At 40.8% G+C, this 15,329-nt stretch overlaps 1 protein-coding gene across 2 annotated transcripts in view; it reads left to right on the plus strand.

The window, feature by feature from the left end:
* The first annotated feature begins 2,598 nt into the window (after positions 1-2,598).
* The window catches only part of itga9 (integrin, alpha 9), a 51,202-nt gene continuing 38,471 nt past the window's right edge, over positions 2,599-15,329 (plus strand). The window contains exons 1-10 of one of the 2 annotated variants that reach the window (XM_040139289.1): positions 2,599-3,022; positions 3,334-3,461; positions 5,270-5,376; positions 7,745-7,868; positions 9,531-9,598; positions 12,583-12,712; positions 12,801-12,886; positions 12,979-13,041; positions 13,550-13,687; positions 14,052-14,157. In XM_040139289.1, coding sequence (XP_039995223.1) covers positions 2,832-3,022; positions 3,334-3,461; positions 5,270-5,376; positions 7,745-7,868; positions 9,531-9,598; positions 12,583-12,712; positions 12,801-12,886; positions 12,979-13,041; positions 13,550-13,687; positions 14,052-14,157 — 1,141 coding nt within the window. In that variant the 5' untranslated portion in view covers positions 2,599-2,831. Of the gene's footprint in view, positions 3,023-3,219; positions 3,462-5,269; positions 5,377-7,744; positions 7,869-9,530; positions 9,599-12,582; positions 12,713-12,800; positions 12,887-12,978; positions 13,042-13,549; positions 13,688-14,051; positions 14,158-15,329 lie in introns of both variants that reach the window. The other variant, XM_040139290.1, reaches the window with a different exon arrangement.

Genomic DNA, 15,329 nt, shown 5'->3' on the forward strand with positions numbered 1-15,329 from the left:
ACCCAAACCTTAAGCAAAGGCAAGCCACTACTAACAGGTAACCTTTGTTTGTCTTTTATTTCTTTCCTCCACAACAAAAATGCAGTTTTATCATATAGAGGGCACGCATACATGTATTAGACCATGGATGCTGTCATTTAATGAGAATCAGAATAAACTATTGGTCAAGTATGTTTACACATACAAAGAATGTGACTCTGGTTTTCTGTCGCTCTCAACACACTCAAACACAGATCAGAAAACAAGTTTACGGGAGGAAACAAAAACCGACATTCTGTATAATAACATGAATACGGCAGAAGTAAAGTTAAACACTAAAAACCTCTCCAGACATGTTTGAGTCTGCGTTGAAGTCATTATTGTGTCTGATTAGTTTTTTTTTCACCAAAAAAAGGGGGGGAGATCAATGAAAAAGTTAAAAATGATTAAAACACCTTTTACCTATCAAAATGTATGAATATTCAATTATAAGTACGTAAGTTGCAAATTGAATGGATGATTTGCTTCTTAACTAGTTGCTATGCAACAACAAAACGCTTAAATAAACTAAATTACTCTCTTTATGTAGAGTAATTTATATGCACTCGTAGCGCACGAGTACCACAGTCCAAGTTTATACTAACAATCTGAGCTGTATATACTGTACAGTAGTTGCTGTTATAATTTCTTTTCCTTGTTTTATTTCTATAAATAAAACAACGAAAAGAAATTATGCATATGCTATTAAATAATGTGTAACAGAATATGTTGGTCATGACCCACATGACAGAAAGCAGAAAAAACATGTTTCTGCTACACAAAGTTATGCAGTTTTTTCAGACTCTCTTTTAATCTTTGCCTTTTTCTTGTAAATCTTGATTATTTTTTCAGGACTCTAAAAGTCCAAAAAAAAAAAAAAAGGAAATCAAAATCAGTCTTTGGTTGACTGGTCACAACTTGTAGACCTGTGACCTGTGACCTGTGACAGGAGGGTTGCAAGTAGTCATTGCTTCATTTTAAGGGGACACAAGTCAAACATGTTGGGAACCACATGTCTGAGCGCAACATCTCCTGGCCGTCCCCAGGGGGTGAGTCCTCTCTCCTCTGCTGTACATAAAGTGCGCCAATGGCTGCCGCAGCATGCATGGAAGCCATCACGTCTTGACGTTTGCTGACGATACAGTCGGAGTGGTCCTGTTGTTGAGGACTTTTCAAGTCGGTGTCATGGGTCGTTTTTAGTGCTGAATGTGTCAAAGACTAAGGACATGTGCATTGATTTTAGATGTTCTCACCCATCTCCTGACACTACAGTGATTGATGACCAGAATATAGAAAAAGTGGAGTCCTACAAGTGCTAGGGAACTGTATTAGACAATAAACTGACATTTGAGAGTAATACTGACATGGTGTACAAGAAAAGCAAGCAGTGTCTGTTTTGTCTCAGGAAGCTCCCCAAGTTCCAGGTTGACAAGACCCCAATGACAATATTCTACTGGGTCTGTGCTCACTTTCTCTTTTATCTGCTGGTACCAATCTCTCAAGGTAAAAGACAAAAATGTACTCAATAGGGTGGTTCGCGTCTGCAGCAAAATAACTGGCGCTGCACAGGGAACTCTGCGGGATCTTTACAATAAACAGTTATAGAAGAAAGCAGAGTCCACCCTGTCTGATTGTTCCCTTCCTTTCCATCAACAGTTTCGGTTTCTACCATCTGGTACCCTCCTCACACTTCCACTAGCTAAGACCACTAGACTCAAATACTCCTTTATACCCTCTGCCGTCTCCCTCCTAAACTCTAGGAGGAAAAGGCAGGTATTTGTGTATAAAACTAATTAGTTTTCTATCTTTTTAACTGAGTATTTTACTGCGTATTTATGTATTTTGATTTATGGTCTTAGTTTTGTATTCATGTGCCCTGTGTTTTATGTGTGTAAATGTATGCATCCCGCTGCTGCATAACAAGTTGTCCCCCACAGGGGACAAATAAAGTTATTGATTGACTGACCACTGCTTCAGGGTATAATACAGCCAGAGGATTTGTCCCAAAACACCATATCAGAGGGGTCCCTCTCTTGGGTTTTCATTTTAAAGTTTTGCAATAAAGCTGTACACTATTCCCGGGGCCTCTTTGGTACCCCCTGATTTTAACTCTGAGAATCTTGAATGAGTATAAAAATAATAATAAACTGCTCAATAAAACCTAAGCCTTTTTTTTTTTTTTTTTTTAATTTTTAATCAAAATGAAGATGTTACACTGCTCCTTGTGACTGGAAAACGTTAGATGGCAGCAGTGCGCCCTCATTTCTCGGTTTGGGTGAGCTGAGCCCCCAAAGCCCTCGGGTGAAATGTGATGCTCTGCGCCTCAAAACCATCCGCGTCCCTCCATGACCGCGTTTGCCAGTGGCGGAGCGCACCGGAGTGAAAGCGCACGTTCCGGTTTCACCTTTCACATTAAAGCCCTCGCTGCGCCTCCAAGCCGCGCAGCAGAGGCTCTACCGAACGGCGGTGCTTTTATTTTGAGCGAGACCTCTCGTATTTGCGACTGCCTCAGGCCCGAGTCTAGCTAACTTGACACGGCTGACAACATTTATCTCCACGACAGGGAGCCTGCGAGCAACGACTTTCTCAGATTGACACAGAATGGAGAGAAGCTGACGCACCGTTATTTCACCGGACCGTTAACTTTCCTTCTCAAGCCTTCACTCATGCCATCACAGCCTTCATGTTGTGCTAGACCGGGAAGAAATAGCTGAAAGACAGTTTTCTAACACTTTGACCACTGAAGTGTTGACAATTCCTCCTTATTGGTTTTTTTCTTCTTCTTTTTGGACACTTTAACCGCGTTATTACGCATGAGGCGCAAAGGGATGGCTCCTCTTCAGAGACAAAAAAGGGGAGTACAAAATGTTTTTTATGTCTGTCTCTCCATTTCAGTGGCTTATTCTTACAATATAGACTTAGAACATCCTTTGGTGTTCCGCGGACCAAACTCTAGTTTTTTTGGCTACTCAGTGCTGGAGCATTATCATGACAACACACGCTGGTGAGTCCCGTTTTGTACTGTTCCTGGAAATGATGTTATTATCTAACAATTATGCAATGAGTTTGTACTTTTGAAACCAATGTTTTATGTGTCTCCAGAGCTTGCGCTGCATCCAAGCCTAATAAATCTAAAACAGTAGTGGGTAATATTACTCACGAAGAGCCATTTCTGTTTGTACTGTTAACTTTTTTCTGTAGATTTTCCTTTTCTATTCAGAGGCTGCAGTGACACAGAACAAAGATACCATAAGGTGTTTGGCGGGTGAAAACCCCAGCTGTGTCCCATCCTCTCCCCTCTCCTCGTGTCTTCAGGGTCCTAGTAGGGGCTCCGAGGGCAAACTCTACCTACAGTAGCTCCGTGCACTCCCCTGGAGCTGTGTATAAGTGTCGAGTTCACAGCAACCCAGAGCGCCGCTGCACGGAGATGGACCTGGGAAGAGGTCGGTCACCACAGAGTTCAGCATCACCGCAACAGCCTATAATGAGACATACGTACAGTAACCGCAGCCTTGGGGCAATACATGCACCCACACACTGCTTGAAAAGTTCAGAAATTAGGGCTTATCACACAGAAAAGTTCCCTATCCGGTGCTACAGTACACACACACACACACACACACACACACACATATGCTGGACTTTCCTGCAGTTTTTCTTGTCCACTCTCTGCATAAACTCCCCCAAGCATCTGTTTTGTTTTATCAGAATAATGCAGCCTTATGCTACTCTTAACAGTGAGACAGTTGTTCTTTCAGTTCGGAACCTGCAATGTGGAGACATGTAAAAGACAAGACACAGACAGGGCTTTGGTCCACAAATATTTTTGATAAATTTGATTTATGCTTCTGCTAATATTTTCCAAGCATGTGAGCCAAAAAGTTCAGCCCCTCCTCCCCAGGTCTGTTCTTGTGGTCAAGAACGCTGGGGTGCACGCATGGCTTTAATATTTACCCTGTGCTCTGTCAATGTGTCACCAAAAAAAACACAGCAGTGATCACAGTGAGCATGTGCTGCTTGGTGCCCAGTGAATCGTGGGCCAGAGGAGCCGAACCCCGGGGGGGAATGAAGATAGAGGGGGGCGGGGGCACAAAGTAGAATGGTAATCTATCATTTAAGATTTGAAAACTGTCCCTGAAATCTGTATGTGCCATAGATCTTTGTCTTTTTATTGGCTTCATTCTCTTAATAACGTACGTTCAAATTCATGTACTCCCACCGGATGTGTGTTTTTTATCATCTTTATGATTTCTGTTCTTCATTAGCTGGTCCAGGATTCAAAGTCACTGATGTTAATGGAATTACAAAGCACTAGAAGATACACATCCACAAATACACTAATACTCTAAGCTATTTACAATTCTATATTTTATATTAAGCTGTACAGTATGTCGGCATTGTGCATATGTACTGAAAGATATGTTAGAGGTAATTTAGGAGCAGTGTTTTTAAAAAATAATGTTGTCCACCAGTCTTTTTTTTTCAGCTATAAAACGTCCTTCCCAGTACACAGCAAGGTCACAATCTTTAAAACAAAAACATGTCAAAGATCAAAAGTTCAGTTAGCTGATCTAAAGAATATTAATCTGTAACAATGTTGGTAATCAATGAGTCATTTAAGTCAGTTTTTCAAAAAAAAAATCCCAAACATTTAATGGTTCCAACATCCTCAATGTGAGAATGTGCAGCTTTCCCCTTTCTTAACATTTTTGTAAATAGAATATCTTTGGGCTTTGGACAGTTGGTGGGACAAAACATGACATTCGATGACATTTCATTGGGCTCGAGGAAATTATGATGGGCATTTTTCATTGTTTTCAAATGTTTTAGTAACAGGACAATTCATTGATTGATTGAGAAAAGAATTGACAGATTAATCAGTTGTAAAGATCTGTCAAGTAATTGCAGCCCTAAAGGGATCCTAAAAAAAGTAGTAGTCTATGTTATGTATTCATGTAAAAAAAAGAAAAGAATATCAGCCAGTTATCAGACTTGTTTAACTTTCAAATGTCAATACTGATTTCTACTTCAATAAATCCAATGTCATAGAGCTGTACTAAATGTCATAATGGATTTTTTTTTTTCTTTTGAGTACCTGTCATCTCTGTAAACACCACAACAACACACACACATTCAGCAGAAATAAATAATAAAAACCACGACTCAACTTGACAGGTAACAAGATACTTGCTCCGAGACATCCTCTTTTCTGATGACTCAACGTCTGCAAACTGTTCTCATTGTCTTTCAGGAAACAAGCCGAGAGAGTCGTGTGGGAAGACGTGCCAGGGAGACAGGGATGATGAGTGGATGGGGGTCAGCCTGGCGCGCCAGGACAGAGCCGACGGCAAAATCCTGGTGAGTTCAGGGACACAGCAGCGCAGTCCCTTCGGCAAATGATTTAATGCCAACCATGGTTGCTCCTAAAAACATCATTGTTACAAGTGTCTTATCGTGAACTGCGCTGTCAAACCACAATAGGCCTCAACATCACAACCCTAAGAAAGCTAAAAGGCCTTTCTTTCCATTCTGTGTCAAATTCTTAGAAGCTTTGAATGGCGCAAGTAAAGACTGAACTGAAGTCATGACGTTGAATTATCTTTTTCGCTTATTCAACGCTGGAGTCCCAACTAAAGTCAGGCAGATTTGGAAAGTGCTGTGTGGTTACATAATACTGTGAAACATTAACCTCGTGTTTGGAGCTGGAAGAGTCAGTGGAACAGGGTTTGTCGAAAGTAGATTTCTGTTTATAAAAAAAGAAAAAATTAGAGCGGGATTTAGAGAAATCAGAAGTTCAACTAGTGATGCTAATCCCTGAGGTGCTTGGCTGGGTATTTGCGCAGAGATCAAAGGGCAGCTGGCAGAGTTTGTTTAGGCTTCAGCGCCTCTGCGGTGGTCCCGTCTAAGGGCGGCCTTTCATTAAATGTTAACCCCGGTCTCCTGCGGCGGGTAGTCAGGGAACTAGAAGCCTTCTCAGGGAGTCTGAAGGCGACTGGTGGACTGGGCAACTCTTGAAACAATCATGACAGGTGTGAATGTGCTTGAATGCTGTTGCTGATTGGCCGCCTCCTCTGGGAGTCAGAAACATCACAAGAATTCCTCTCTCTGAAGATGTCCAGATAACTGTTTGGCTTCTCCAGCTTACTCCTTTCAATATGTTAGCCTTCGGTCCATTTTTTTTTTTTTCCTCAGCAGAGTATATTGGCATGAATTTCAAACCATTACCCTTGGCTTTACTCGTCAGTCAGTCCGTCAAAATCTGAAGACTTTTTGGAGTTGTCAGCCTTGTGAATTTGAGCATAGACCTGTATAACTACAAGCTTTTAGCTGCCCACTCTTAGGCCGTCCAGAGAGGGTTATGATAAAAGAAAGGTGGTGACTTTCAAGAGCCACGTGTTGCTGCGCCTTTCTTCTTCTTTTTCTTTTTTTTTTTAATCTGATCTGAATGGACTCACGTTACTGTGCAACAGGAGAGAAACGGCTGCTTGGCAGATGTGCGCAGTGGTGATTTCATCTGCGCTTGTTTGTGATCAGTGAGCTCTTTAACATGACAACAGCAGCATACTCCAACCATAAAAGCGTCCGTTGCTGCTTCGACAGAACTTGTCAGCTGCTGCGAGCGCTCCTTTTGCTATGTTTCTGTCAGCTGATTGACCTTTTTTTTTTTTTTCCAAGAATCCGCTTTACTCAGGAGGCAGAGTTCATGCTGGTATTGCTACTACTGATGGCCAAGCTGTCCTTTGTTTTTCAACATAGTATCTTGCTTCCAGGCAGTCATCTGACGCTCTGAGCGCACCCACAATCTGCCGAACTCATATCCATTTAGTTTGGCTGTGTGTGATTGTGTGTGTGTGTGTGTGTGTGTGTGTGTGTGTGTGTGTGTGTGTGTGTGTGTGTGTGTGTGTGTGTGTGTGTGTGTGTGTGTGTGTGTGTGTGTGTGTGTGTGTGTGTGTGTGTGTGAGTGTGCGTGCGTGTGGGAGGGACACTGGGGGAGTTAAAAAGTGCAGGGGGAAATGGAGTGAACTTTGTCTGCCAGACGCGTCCAGAACTGTCCCCAGAGCCACAGGAACCCCACCACCAACCCCTAGGGTACTAAATTATTACCACATTTACATATGTATGTGGCCTGATTTGTGCAGAGTTTGAAGTCTAGTCTGTATTATCCTGTTTACTTACTGATCTGCGGTATGTTTTTGTATTTTGAAAAACACAGCAGCAAAATGTTATTTTGAGAATTACTCACTGTCATTTTTATACTCCCTTTTTCAGCAGCAGCACATTCAAGTCAGAATTTGTTCTCTTTTCAATCTTTTGATCCACTTTTTTTTTTTTTTTTTTTTTTGCTGTCTGAACCTTCTCCACTTGCTTGTGAAGCCCAGTGGAGCTGTTTTGAAATGAAACCTTTTAAAATACAAATGTGAATGTGAAGAAGATTTTCTTGCTGCACAGTAAATGCTGCCTGGGAAACACAGATCTCAAGCTGCAGCTTGGATATTCACACCACAGACCATGGCTCTTTATGGTTAGGGTTATGGATGGGCTTTAATTTCCCCTTTCATTGACGATCATTTGACAGCCGCAGAGACGTACTGACTCCAGCCCAGCGAGGAAGGGGCTTAAACACTCAGCGTGGTCGAGGAACGCCTGCCTGCAGACTGAAATGTTTGTGTTTACCGAATGAGCATGTGTCTGAATTTGTTTTTTCGCTCCTGCTGTTCTCTCGCAGGCTTGTGCACACCGCTGGAAAAACGTCTACTACGACTCGGAGCATATCCTTCCTCATGGATACTGCTCCATCATTCCTCCCACGCTTCAGGGCAGGACGAAGCCACTCATCCCCTGTTATGAAGGTGCAGTACACATTTAATTAGGATTTTCCTTCATTTTAACCAATATTAACTCCTCACATTAGACAGAAATAGACACTTGAAGAAAGAGGTTTTGATGGTTTATTCCAGTGGCTCCCAAACCTTTTGACCCCTTAAAATCAAGCAAAGTCACAGCTTAAGGCCGTCATTTGGAATTGAGTTGTGAGCAGTTAAAGTTTAATTTTTCTTTTCACAGTGTTTAATTTTTGGGATTACTAAAGGCCTCAAAATTTATTGTGTAAAAAAATAGAAAGTATTTAAGAAAAGTCAGAAAAATTGAACATAATTTTGTCTAAGTAAATTATGCTTTTCCACGCTAGCGGCACATTGGGTTCAGATATTCAGGGCCCCCAGAGGATGAGTCGCAGTGATGACTTTCCCCCTTGCCACTATGAGTATGACTTGTGGTTTCGAGTAGAATGTCTTGACAACTATCGGTGAATTGCTATGTAATTCAGGTCCTGCGTTCATTGCCCCCCCCCAGCGGGATGTACTCTAATCACTTTGGTGATTCCTTAATTTTTCATCATGTGGTCACCATCATTAGGTCAAACCTTTAATTTGTCCAGTTCTTTGGTTTATGAACAAATGCCTTCCAGATAAATGAAATTCAGCCAAAGCTGTGCTTTGGGTTTAGTGGAAATTAGCAAATGCTAAATGACAACATGACTAGGTCTCGTTTATTTCTTATCCCTTTAATCATCTTGTAACCACACAGATTTCTCTCGGGTCCCCACGAGAGGTCCAGACCCCCAGTTTGGGAACCACTGGTTTATTCTGTTTATCCTCTTCTGTGGTTACGTTTTGTCATGGCACGTGATCTCTGTGGAAAGCGCTATCAGCATGAACCTCACATCTGCTTCTGGCTTCTGATTGGTGTTTTGGCACTGAGGAACAGTAGCAAGAGAGCCCTGAAGTGCGAGCTCTCGCCCTCAGTTCAACGCGAGTGCTCTGGCAAGAGCAAGCGCTGACTGCTGAAGGACACACAGTTGTACACCTTTTTGCAAAAGAAAGACATTATCACAACGGTGCAATTGTGGAAACTTTGTTAGAGCACAGATTTTGGCTTGATTTTCCAGAAATCAGATGTTTCTATGAAAAGATTTACTTGCAAAGTAGAGAAATCGCATTTTGTTATGATTGTAGAAAATCAAATCCATTTGTGCTGCAGGTTCGTTTTCTTTGTGAACACTCTACAACACAAAAAATCCGGTTCCAATTGAAAAATAATGTTCTGTATAACACTTTAAGCTGACTCATGCAAATGTGTTCTTCATATATTTTGATATGTGACTCAGAGCTATTTATCAACGGCTGTTTTACACTGTAATTGTGTTCCCAGCTCACAATTTCATTTCCTTCCGTAACTCTTGTTGCCAACAGTTGTGGAGAAGCCAGGCAGACTTTGCATGGGATGATATTTACAGTAAATTTTGCGCAGATCCAAGTTCAATATTTTTGTAACCAGAGAGCACTGTCCCCCCTTCTCCAAGTAAGAGGTCTTCTCAGTCTCCTTTCTGCCCCCGGATTCCTCTTGGATGGGACTACGAGTTTGACTAGCTCCATATGGAATGCAGGAAAAACTCCAGTAAACGCTGGCTCAAGCACACAGTGAAATAATTTGTGGTTTGTTTTTTCTTACAGACTATAAGCAGAAGTATGGGGAAGAGCACGGCTCGTGCCAAGCCGGGATAGCGGGAGTTTTTACGGAGGTCAGTAAAACCGGTTGTTCATCTTCGTAATCCATTAATACCCTCTTTATCTCTGTTGTTTGTTGTGATCCAAACTCTGTTGTCTGGACATTCATGGAGCTTCATCAGTCAGTTTACTGTTTGGTAAACGGAGCAGTTGAATCACATCTTCAAACGTAATAACAATTTGCATCTTTTGCGTTTTCATGTTACTTATTAATAGAAAGTATTAATCGTTCTTATATTCCTTACTGTCTTTTTTCTTATCCGAGGGCTCATTTTCTCAGTTGAAAGTATGATCACCGTTTCCTTATTCTTCGTGGACTCAGGCTCTCTGCTATCTGAGGATAGTTAGCGGAGATGTTATAATCTGTACGGAGCTGAGGGGGAATGATGTGGAAAAAATTCTACAGTCAGATATATATGTTAGTCAGCAATCTGGTGACTAACTGCTGATAACTGTTAGCTTATGTTTCCACGGGCAGATACTGTAGAAAAGGCTGCAGTGGCCTCACTTGACCTCTGGTGTGGTTCCACAAGATAAGGTGCCTGAGAAAATAAGAGTGTCCTTTTCTCCACAGCGTAGATCCACTACTTTTTTTGTATTCACATGCGGCAACACCCTTAATTGCACAGCACCTTGTTGTATCTTCGAAACACCTGTCGGTCTCCCACATTTGTCTGTGGGCAGTCTAGAAAGAAGAAGCAGAAGTGGTGAGAGAAAGGCCAAATAGATTTAATGTCCGAAAGCATTTTTGTGAAAATATAGTTTGACAGAAAGAAATGCGCGTATGAGGAATAAATTAAAACGTGAAAAATCTATATTTGATCAGTTTATACTTTTTGTTTAATGTACATTAGCAGTATTATTTTTTCCTGCTGTTGCCCGCGAGCAGTATGTTCTGCAAAGGTCCTTTTCAGGTCTCAAATTACAGCTTTGCTTAATTTGGGATATACAGTAGAGTACAGTATAGCGTAAGCTACTTAAAATGTGTCCTCGGGAGTACGGCTAAGCTCTTAAGGTGAAACCATTTTCACTGGTGAGGAGGAGTTTGATAGATATTTTGCCTGTGCTAAATAAAATTATTATTTTAGCTTTCAGGTTAGTCTGGCGGTAATCTAAAGCAACTCTACCGGAGCCACAAACAACAAATGAAATCAGCAGAGAAAATGAATCAAGAGCTCTTTTAAACAGTGATTAATCGTTCAAATCATTTTTGAGCAGCAACTCCGATCATTCTTTTCTCTGTTTTATATCATTGTAAGGTGAATATCGTTGCGTTTTGGGCCGTTGGACAGACAAAACAAGACATTTGAAGACGCCGCCTTGTTTTTTGGGAAACTGTGATGGACAATTCTTCACTTTTTCATGACATTTAATAGACCCAATTAATAAAAAAGAAGAGAAAAAATCGGCAGATTAATAGTAACACTTCACTTTACATCCCTCTATTTATAAGCAGTATATAAGCATTTAATAAATGGTTTTAACACATTATAATGTATTTACAAGCAGATATAAAGACATTTCAATTGTTTACTAACGTGCAGTATTTTTCAAATGCCATAACTTCTCCTATGTAGACATTTTTTATATTAATACAGCTGTGTTTTAGTATATTGTCATTAATTATCTGTTTATACAGCAGCCTCCAGTTTTCATTGTAGTTGCTGACAAATAAATTGATAAACGCTACATTACAGTCTGTTATAGAGCATTTATTAAATGTTTGAATGGTACTTACAAAAGCTAAATGGGGGGGGACTTAATGTAAAGTGTTACCAGATTAATCGATAATGTAAATAACTGCTTTTTGCAGCTCTAAACTCTACATCTGCTTACTTACATTAACAAAGACACATTCAAGATAGACTCAGCAGCACAGAAATGTCACCCACATGGCTTTGCTTTTAAAAGAGATTTTCCTTACATAGATACTAAAATGGGATCATTTCACATGATCTGCCTGCGAACCTGCTTAACATTTACCTCGCATTCTTTGATTGATGTGTGTGTTTAAACACAGTGTCAAAGAGCGATTGAAAACCTTGTTCGCAGCTGTTTTGAACATAGGGGCAGAGCAGAGCGTGACGTCATGTTTTAGAGATTAGTTTCGTTATTTAATTACATAAAGTCCTATGAAAAAACACAGTATTTTCATTGGAGTGCTTCGCAGGTGTGGAACACCATCAGATTTTACTGTATGTGAGATGGTTCAGTCGACATGTGAAAGCTGTGAATAACACAAGAAAGACAAGTTTTGGCTTCAGGAAAGAAAAGACTGATGACGTTTTCCACAATGAGCCTACTGTTTTAAAGCCAAAGGGAAGTCATCAAACCCACTTTTTTTTCAAAGGCTGGGAACGTCACTGTTGATCTGTTAAAGCACTTTAAAGACCCCCCTTGAAAGAATGTGGGGAATTTAAAGAAAAGATGTCCAACTGTTAAACTTTATCCTTGTCTGAACCACGGTCCACATGCCTGGTGGTGCCCAGATGTTTGATACCACAGCGCAGGGAATGTATACAGCTGAGTAAGGTCCTCACTGTGTTGTTCAGTTTGTTTGTATGAGGCAAGAGCTCTCAGTGGTGACTGCACACGCTCCAGTGAAACTGAAGCATCAGGTGATGAGCAAGAGCACAACACCTTTTATTGGCAATGTGTTGTCAAAACAGAGCATCTTGATTGCCGTGCTCTGGTTCCGTTCATAGCTGTGGACCATCACAACAAAAAGCTGTGTACAACCAATTTCACAGCTGTCACTCTTTCCTTGGGCTCTGAATTCCTCATCACATCAAAGCTTCAGCTGGCATGCCATCTGGATATGTGGTTAAGAGCAGATAGCACAAACCATACTGTGGCCTCTGGTTAACCAGACGTTCACCCAGCAGCGTTTCTCTTTTTTTTTTTCCTTTTCCTCTCTTCAGCAGGCTACCGCAGTGCAGATGGAAGGTGAATCAAAGTCAGAGTTATCTGAATGAATGTGGGCTTTTCTCATTTTCAGGAGCTGGTGGTAATGGGGGCACCGGGGTCATACTACTGGACTGGGACGATCAAGGTGTACAACCTGACCTCTGACTCTTTCTACAGCCCGAACAAAGAAGACGTCGACTCCCACAGATACAGCTACCTTGGTTAGAGTCTTTTAATGAGGATATTTGTGTTGAATGTCAAATATATCAGTGCAAAGGGGCTGTAACTGATTATTGTCTGTGTCTTCAGGCTATGCTGTGACTGCGGGGCACTTCTCCTCTCCTAATGTAGTCGACATAGCTGCAGGGGCGCCTCAGCACAGCGGCAGTGGAAAAGTAGGGACTTCATCTTTTGTCTTATTTCCAGCTGTTGAACTAAAGTCCTCCTGTGTTGCTTGCCACAGTGATTTTGTTTTTCTCCCACACAGGTTTACATTTTCAAAATCGAGGGTGTGTCTTTGGTGAAGAGTTTTCAAGCCTCAGGGAAAATGGTATGAGCTCGGATGTGGTCTTGTCTTGTTCCAAAGGTCTCTGACAGTTCTGTTTTTAATCATTATGCAGCACATATTAAGCATTGAGGTTATTGTTGGACTATACTCTTATCAGAAACAGTACGACAGGGTTTTTTTTTTAACCTAATCTGTCTCAGGGACCGTGTAGTTGACTCCTGAGATAAATTGCAGACATGCTACTTTATTTGCTTTGTTCTCAGAACTGCTGTGTTTATATCTACTTTAAGTGTTTAGACAGTAACAGTGATTTAAAGAAGGAAAACACTTGCTAGATGCCAAAGCCGAGGAGGTAGCTAATGCTTTTCATTCAGAGTAAACAAGAAGGAGTTGGGGTAGCTTTAAGACATAAGTTGTGCAAATATTCCTTTTATATTGGTGTAGATATAAAAGGGGAAATAAATCCAGTCAGAGCGTATGTCAACTGCATGAACTGAAGGAGAAGTGTCTGTGATCTGACCCATTGCTCTGTGGCTCGGCTTGGTTCCAGATGGGCTCTTACTTTGGCTCCTCATTGTGTGCAGTTGATCTGAACCAGGACGGCCTGTCGGACATGCTGGTGGGGGCACCCATGCACAGCCAGCTCCGGGATGAAGGCCAGGTGTCTGTGTACCTCAGCAAGGGCAATGTGAGTGGTTAGCTTTTTTAGCTCATGTTTGATTTCTTCCTGACCATAATTATTCTTGGGTTACTAAACTAAAACTGTGGGGGATTGTGTGATTTCGGCAGTGAACTTATTTAACTGACGAAGATTTTTAAAGATTCAGCTTTATTTTGCACAATTTATATTTATGACTAATTGCGAGGAAACTGACTGTCTGTTTGCCTGTTAAACTGTTTGGATAAAAGCAAACTAACTGCAGCAGTGGCCAGATAATTTTATCTGAGTAAAGCTGCAGTAATTTCACTGGAGCAGTAAACCGATGGACCTTTGTTCTTTCATTTTGCCAGCTCTGTATTTAAACTGTTCTCTTGCCTGCGTCTGGTTTTAGGGGGTGATGGAGGAGGCCGGTGTTTTGACTGGTGACAATGCTTTCAATGCACACTTTGGAGAATGCATTAGTGCAATTGGTGACATAGATGATGATGGTTTTCAAGGTCAGTACAAAGTAACATATCAGAAACTGCCTGTTTGACTTTAGGCTTTACAGGTTTTTATACTAGATGTTGAGAGAATAGTCTCAACTCAGTGTCCACTTACTTGCTTTAAGCTATCACACGGTCTACATTAGCAGGTGAAGTTTGCTCATTTGTCATGGAACTGTAGATGCTGCATCATTCTGAGCACATTTAAGACTTCTTGTCCATGTATTTATAAGTTTTATTACATGATTCTTTTTTATTATAAATAAGTTATGCTATGTCTTATTATATTATTATTATTATTATTATTATTATTATTATTATTATTATTATTATTATTATATATATTATATATATATTAGTATTTTATGTGTTATTATGTTTTAAAAGAGACGGTACAATCCTGGCTAGTGTTTACATATTCTGTATTTTGTCAATGGGAAGACTGAGAAATTGAGATATTTAAAACTGTGATTCCCAACCTACTGGTTGGGACTCCTTCACTGGGGCACAACATAAATCTTAGGGGTCACGAGACTATTGATGAGATAAGAAAGAGGGAAAAACAAAGTTCTGTTAAAAAAAATGTATATTGTTTATGTTATTTTATTTACTACTGCTGAAATCTGGAATTTGTATAAAGGAGTAACAAGTAGATGGGGTCAAAACCCAAAAAGGGGAACCACTGATTCAACGGACCACACTGGGGATTTAACATGTTTCAGTCTTATAAACACAAATCTTTTGTATTTTACATTAGTACTGACCATTTTTCCAACCATGCCAACCAGAGTGTCCATGAACGTTCCAAAAAAGGAGAGATTTCAAAACGGGCCATACATGCAAAACTATAGGTATTGTCCCTAAGCATCTCCAGGCATGTAAACTCTTTCTAGCCACCGGTGAGGCATCAGGACAAAGCTGGGAGACGTGTTTTATATGTTTAAGTCTTGTAATGGACCTCCAGTGGTCTCTGACTCTACAGTACAATCCAAGCAATGGCAACCACTTTGTAACACTATTCAGTGCTGTTGTCCAGCAACAAAACCACTTCCTCTGTCATTTGGCGAGTAATTAAGCTACCCAGTTCATACTCCTCACATAAAACCGCAAGCAAATGTTGGCAGGTTGAGTTGCTCAGTAGGTGCAACAAAACCCCGCCATTTTCACAGACATTTTGTTTTGAT

This window comes from Xiphias gladius, chromosome 11 (assembly GCF_016859285.1).
Source record: "Xiphias gladius isolate SHS-SW01 ecotype Sanya breed wild chromosome 11, ASM1685928v1, whole genome shotgun sequence".
NCBI lineage: Eukaryota > Metazoa > Chordata > Actinopteri > Istiophoriformes > Xiphiidae > Xiphias > Xiphias gladius.